At 49.4% G+C, this 7,083-nt stretch overlaps 1 protein-coding gene across 1 annotated transcript; it reads right to left on the reverse strand.

Annotated features, from left to right (window-relative positions):
* Nucleotides 1–177: 177 nt before the first annotated feature.
* Nucleotides 178–4,893, reverse strand: DCS_00001 (uncharacterized protein; the record flags this gene model as incomplete). Its single annotated transcript, XM_040797343.1, has 1 exon — nucleotides 178–4,893. One exon carries the CDS (start codon nucleotides 4,891–4,893, stop codon nucleotides 178–180), a length of 4,716 nt encoding a protein of 1,571 aa, XP_040658226.1.
* Nucleotides 4,894–7,083: the final 2,190 nt, after the last annotated feature.

Below are 7,083 nucleotides of genomic sequence, written 5' to 3' on the forward strand. Positions count from 1 at the left end.
ACTTACACTTCCACTTACACTTACACTTACACCTACACTTACCCTTATACTTACGTATAAAACAGCTAGTCCGTACGATATACTTAAATAGCACAAGTAATACCTTAAAACGCCTACGCTATATAAATACCCATTCCTAGCTATACCCTTTAGTTCCCTACAGTATAAATAACCCCCCTAAGCAAACTCCAATAGTACCCTAGCCGCAATATGATTTGCTTCAATACAGGGTCGCCCCCCAATACTTGCTGTCTTTCCTAGCCAAATCCAATAGTCATACTCCGTATTAAAAACCTTACCGAAATACTGTAATAGCCAAGCATCGCGCCTAGCGCTTTTCCACACACCGTAGCAGGCCGGGAGGACCATATCGCGGTACCGACACTCCTCTAGCCCTTGTCCTTCTACAGTAGCTGTAGGGTCGGCTCTAGGGCAAATAGACTGCGGTTGGTAGCAACGCCAGCAGACCAGATACTTCTGGATCCACTTCTTGCCTTTATGCTCTTCTTGGAATTGCCTCTTTGCATTAATCCAATCCCAACGCTGTATACAGCCCGCCCTATAATGCTCGAAGTTACGCTTACTTATCCGACAGTACAGACAGCAGCTAAGCATTGCCTCAAGGTCTCTTTCGTACTGGTTGAGCTCTGCTTCCGATATCCGGTCTTGACGCAAGACCTCTGCAGGACCGGTATACTGCATTGTACTAGTACTAGTACTAGTAGTAATAGTAGAGGTATTAGTAGTAGTAGGGGGGGTAGGAAGTTGGGGCTGCTGCTGGAGCTGCTGCTGGGGCTGCCGTAACGGTAGGGAGAATACTGTACTCTCTGGTCGGCGTTCGGTCTGATGATATGGGCAGACGCTACAGAGCTCGTCCCCTTGCATACACCACTTCCAGTACTGCTTTTCGTCAAGGAACTGGCTTATAACGCCACGAGAGCAGTATAGCTGTAAGAGGTATAGCTGAATTGCCTTTTCGTCTTCCCCCTCTACCCCATCTGCCTCCAAGGTTGGGGGTTCCCATACTGCACTTATAAGCGTAATAGACTTTGCTGCTTGACCGCCTCGCCCGGCCCGGCCTGACTCTTGCGAAAAGTCCGTCATACGGCGCGGGGCACCAACGTGGAAAACATAGCGTACGTATGGGTAGTTAAATCCAACGCCTAATGCTGAGGTAGCAACAATTGTAGTTGCTGCAGCAATAGTAGCAGCCGTAGCCGTACCAGTAGTCGTACCAGTAGTCGTACCAGTAGTCGTACCAGTAGTCGTACCAGCAGTCGTACCAGTAGTCGTACCAGTAGTCGTACCAGTAGTCGCACCAGCAGTCGTACCAGTAGTCGTACCTGGGTATAGCCAACGCTCGATTATAGCAGCCTTTTCGTCTACTGTACCCGAATCCCCTGTAAACTCTTGGCACCCTAATAATCCGGCTACCTCGGAGACCTGGTCCTTTGTCTGGCAGTATACAATAATCCGGTCGCGACTGCTATTAAAGAATTCCTCCGTACAGCAGTACTGTATTAGATTAGCCGCCCAGGACTGTAGGGAACCCCGTTTGTTTTGGCGTAAAACGATATACTGTATATTTGGCCGGTCTGTTGATGCCCGGATAACCCGTGGTTGCACAAGCTTATTGTGCTGAATAAATGTCTGAAGGAAACATGGCGGTAGGGTTGCCGTTAACCAGACTGTTTGTGTTGCAATATTCCGTACAAACCAGCCAAGCTGGACCATCGATCTTCTGTAGTTACTAGCCGTAATTGTTAAGTGACATTCGTCAATAACAATCCGGTCTAGCTGCTGACGGGTTTCCAGCCGGCTAACGTATTCCAGGAAGCCCTCTGTTGTAGCAGCCTCGGCAGAAATAAGTACAAGAGGCGCTGTCTTTGTTGTCCCTTGTAGCCAGATAACGTACCGGAGGCCAATAGTATTAAGGTAGGTACATATATCGTTTCGTAGTGCCACTGTAGGTAAAATAAGGACTGTTGTTCCAGCTCCATCTAGGGAAGCAGCAACAGTAACAATAAGTGTTTTCCCACATCCTGTACCAAGTACAACTATAGCCTGCTCGGCTGCTCGTGGACCTACTACTGCAAGAAGTCCTTCCCGTTGCCCGGGGCGTAGCTGGAGGGACGGGTCGTTCCGTAGACGACGGGCTACCAATAGAATACTAGCCTCGTCGGCTATTGGCCTTGTACGGTACCTAGTCTTCTTGTGCAATAGTTGTAGCCCTGTTGCTTCTGATATAGATTGTGGTCGCTTCCTTTGCTGCTGTAACTGTAAAAGTCTAAGTTGTTTGTCGATACCAAAAAGGGACTGCCAACTCTGCGACGCACGGTATGCACGGCCAAGTAGTGTACTCATAACTAGGGTCGTACTGCCGGCATAAGACTGGTTGAAAGTCCGATAGCTGTGGTTACTAGCCTCGGCCATAACAATTAGGTCGGCTTCGTCTTCTACCTCTGCTGCTGTAATATCTTGTAGATCAAAGTTTTCCTGATCCTTGGGACTGAATTTCTCCTTTGTAATAGATGCTGCAGCCTGGCGCCACCAGGCAACCTGGAAGGAAGGAATCTCGGCCTGGGTACACGCTTTCTGTAGGCACCGGGAAACAGTAGTATCTCTCCAAACCTGCCCCTTAAGATTAGACCACAAAAAAGGGGATAGTAATGCATTAGGGCTTTGTTGACGAAGGAATACCTGTCGTAACGGCTGTACAATAGCAAGATAGGTAAGAAGTAGATTGCCTATAGGCTGGGGTAAAAAGCGGATATTATCCTTTTGTGCACCAGTTTGCTCAAGACTCTTATGGTACCGTACATAGAGCATAACAGTATTTTCCCATAGTAGAATACTTCGGCGCCGATCCGTATTAGTATACGTTATAGATAGTATCTCAGGGGCCCGTAAGGGAGGACATGGTGAGATATGCATAAGAACAAGCATCCGTTGAAGGAATAGCTGTACTTGTGCCTCATAATTTGCAATAGCACGGGGACAAATTGAACTTCCGGAACCACTAGGGTTATCTTGTATAAATGCCCGTCGTTGGGATGGGTTCTGGAAGATATACTGCAGTAGGACCTGCTCAGTACCGCTCAGTACCTCGGCGTTCCGATTATCGGTACGCCAGTCACTCCCATAGTCCTCAACGTCAAGGTCGTCATATAGCTTCCACGACTCAATAGGTACTATATCCCTCGATCCAAGTAGTAGGTCGTTGTATAGTATTGTATATGCCTGTTGGTATTCTGAGACGATAAGTTGGGAGACTTGGTCGAGACTTAGCCTTATGCCTTGGTAGTCAAAGGCCTGGCCGTTAAGTAGCCAGCGGGCCTGGCTGCGTGAAAAAGCCGATGTGCGTATAGCAAAGAGGTATACCCGCCATTGAAGCATATAACCAATAGGGGTCTCGGCTGCCGCATGGATCATACGTCGACAGAGCTTTTGCAGTAGGGCTGGGATCCCATTTTCGTTATCCTGCTTCTGAAAGCAAACAAAATTAAAGACAAGTAGTTGTGCACACCAGATAAGGGCAGAAAGGTTACTATTATAGTTACCTGGATCTGCCCAAATTGATACCCTTGTATCCCCTAGGCCGTCCCTAGTTAATCCATTCTTTTGGATTGATATCCGGCTAAGCATAGCACAGAAACTTAGGAGTGGGGATGCAAAGGGTACGCTTCCGATTTCCTGATAGATTAATGCAATATATAGCCTTCGTATAGCCTTCTTAACTATAGTATTGTCTTTACCGTTGCTATTACTGTTGCCGTTGCCGTTGCTGTTGCCGTTACCGTTGCTGTTGCCGTTGCTGTTGCCGTTGCTGTTGCCGTTGCTATTGCTGTTGCCGTTACCGTTGCTGTTACCGTTGCTGTTGCCGTTGCTGTTGCTGTTGCTATTGCCGTTACCGTTGCTGTTGCCGTTGCTGTTGCCGTTGCTGTTGCCGTTGCTGTTGCTGTTGCCGTTACCGTTGCTGTTGCCGTTGCCGTTGCTGCTGCCGTTACTGTTACCGTTGCTGTTGCTGTTGCCGTTACCGTTGCTGTTGCCGTTGCTGTTGCTGTTGCTGTTGCTGTTGCTGTTGCTGTTGCTGTTTTCCTGTTGATCGTATATAGCTGTAATAACATCCAATATTGCTTCCTGCTGGGCTTGCGTTGGCTGGATTATATCCTTTGGCAATACCTGGCCACCCTCTTCCTGGCTGCCTACCCTTGTAAAGTGGCCGTCCTCGCTATACACAACGCGAAAGTAGTAGACAAGTAGCTGCTTCATCCTCCGGAAGTAGGTCGATAACGTAGACTGGTTCTTAAAGCTACGGAACGCAATAGTATTGCCCCGGGCGGCCGGCTGGCCGGCTGTAAAGTTACTGAGGATAGTGGCCCGTTGCTGTGTAATCTTCTGACCCAGGCCCCGGTAGCTACAGACAGAATAAGCATCGCGAAGTACCTCTTCTGCTGCTTCCAAAATCTGTAGCAGTAGCCAGTCTTCTTCGTTATCACTACTACTGTTATATTTCTTCTTCCCAGGTAGTGTATACGACGATTGGATCTCTGAATCCTGTAGCCCCCGTAGGTGGTCGGGGAAACCCGTCATAACAAGCCACGGCTGCCGCTCCGTTCTAGCCGTCTCGTCGGTATCCGGTACGGTAGCTGCCTTTTCGTCCAGGTCCCTTGTTGCTTGCTGTATATCCTGCTTTAACGTGGCGAATAGGGCGTCTTCCTCTACCGATAACGATAATGGTACCCCTTGGCGTTCCTGCTGGTCCTGAACGATAAAGTAGTCAATCCTACCCTTTGCCGTAAAGTAGGTCTGTAGGCAGCAGGCCCGCCATAGGGGGTTACCTTCTGTGTGTTGTGCTCGTGTCTTGCCGTGCCTTGGTAGGTGGTCGTGCATTGCAGCCAGCCGCCTTGTACAGAAGTCGCAGTTATCCCCGTTATTGCAGAGGTATCCAGGGAATGTAGCTAGGCCCTCAATAGGTACGCAGGTTATAGTCCGGCTTGGCCTATTATCTCGAAGTTCCTTTTCAGATCGGCATTTATAGCTTAAAAGGGAAGTAACCGTCGACTTTAGGTCTTGGCCGAGGAGTCGGTGCGGTTCTGCTCGGAGATGGCTTCTTATGGCCGTTTCCTTTGGCCCTATGCAGGTCCTGCATAGCTGGCATACGACGACTTGATGGCTTGCATCGTAAGAGAAGGTACCAAACCCCATTATTGCTGTTGCCGTTGCTGTTGCTGTTGCTGTTGCCGTTGTTGTTGCTGTTGCTGTTGCAGGTGCTGACAGTTGCTGGTACAGTTGCCGTTACTATTGCCGGTACCGTTACTGTTGCTGTTGCAGGTGCCAACAGTTACTGGTACAATTGCAGGTGCCGTTACTGTTGCTGGTACTGTTGCCGTTGCCGTTACTATTGCCGGTACCGTTGCTGTTGCTGTTGCAGGTGCTGACAGTTACTGGTACAATTGCAGGTACCGGTACTGTTACTGTTGCTGTTGCAGGTGCTGATAGTTACTGGTACAATTGCAGGTGCCGGTACTGTTACTGTTGCTGTTGCAGGTGCTGATAGTTACTGGTACAATTGCAGGTGCCGGTACTGTTACTGTTGCTGTTGCCGTTGCTGTTGCTGTTGCTGTTGCCGTTGCTGTTGCTGTTGCAGGTGCTAACAGTTGCTGGTACAATTGCAGGTACCGTTACTGTTGCTGGTACAATTGCAGGTGCCGTTACTGTTGCCGGTACCGTTACTGTTACTGTTGCAGGTGCTGACAGTTGCTGGTATAATTACAGGTGCCGGTACTGTTACTGTTGCTGTTGTAGGTGCTGATAGTTACTGGTACAATTGCAGGTGCCGTTACTGTTGCTGGTACTGTTGCCGTTGCCGTTGCTTTTGCCGGTACCGTTACTGTTGCTGTTGCCGTTGCCGTTGCTGTTGCCGGTACTGTTGCTGGTACTGTTGCCGTTGCCGTTGCTGTTGCCGGTACTGTTACTGTTGCCGTTGCTGTTGCTGACAGTTGCTGGTACAATTGCAGGTGCCGTTACTGTTGCTGGTACTGTTGCCGTTGCCGTTGCTGTTGCCGGTACCGTTACTGTTGCTGTTGCAGGTGCTGACAGTTACTGGTACAATTGCAGGTGCCGGTACTGTTACTGTTGCTGTTGCAGGTGCTGATAGATACTGGTACAATTGCAGGTGCCGTTACTGTTGCTGGTACTGTTGCCGTTGCCGTTGCTGTTGCCGGTACCGTTACTGTTGCTGTTGCAGGTGCTGACAGTTACTGGTACAATTGCAGGTGCCGGTACTGTTACTGTTGCTGTTGCCGTTGCCGTTGCTGTTGCCGGTACTGTTGCTGGTACTGTTGCCGTTGCCGTTGCTGTTGCCGGTACTGTTACTGTTGCCGTTGCTGTTGCTGACAGTTGCTGGTACAATTGCAGGTACCGTTACTGTTACTGTTGCTGTTGCAGGTGCTGATAGTTACTGGTACAATTGCAGGTGCCGTTACTGTTGCCGGTACTGTTGCCGTTGCTGTTGCTGTTGCCGGTACTGTTGCCGTTGCCGTTGCTGTTGCCGGTACTGTTACTGTTGCTGTTGCAGGTGCTGATAGTTGCTGGTACAGTTGCTGTTACCGTTGCTGTTGCTGTTGCTGTTGCAGGTGCTGATAGTTGCTGGTACAGTTGCTGTTACCGTTGCTGTTGCTGTTGCTGTTATAGGTACTGTTGCTGTTGCTGTTGCTGTTGCTGTTGCCGGTGCCGTTACTGTTGCTGGTACAATTGCAGGTGCCGTTACTGTTGCCGGTACCGTTACTGTTGCTGTTGCAGGTGCTGACAGTTGCTGGTACAATTGCAGGTACCGTTACTGTTACTGTTGCTGTTGCAGGTGCCGGTACTGTTACTGTTGCTGTTGCAGGTGCTGATAGATACTGGTACAATTGCAGGTGCCGTTACTGTTGCTGTTGCTGTTGCAAGTACTGATAGTTGCTGGTACAATTGCAGGTGCCGGTACTGTTACTGTTGCTGTTGCCGTTGCTGTTGCTGTTGCAGGTACTGACAGTTGCTGGTACAATTGCAGGTGCCGTTGCTGTTGCTGTTGCTGTTGCT

This window comes from Drechmeria coniospora, chromosome 01 (assembly GCF_001625195.1).
Source record: "Drechmeria coniospora strain ARSEF 6962 chromosome 01, whole genome shotgun sequence".
NCBI classification, from domain to species: domain Eukaryota; kingdom Fungi; phylum Ascomycota; class Sordariomycetes; order Hypocreales; family Ophiocordycipitaceae; genus Drechmeria; species Drechmeria coniospora.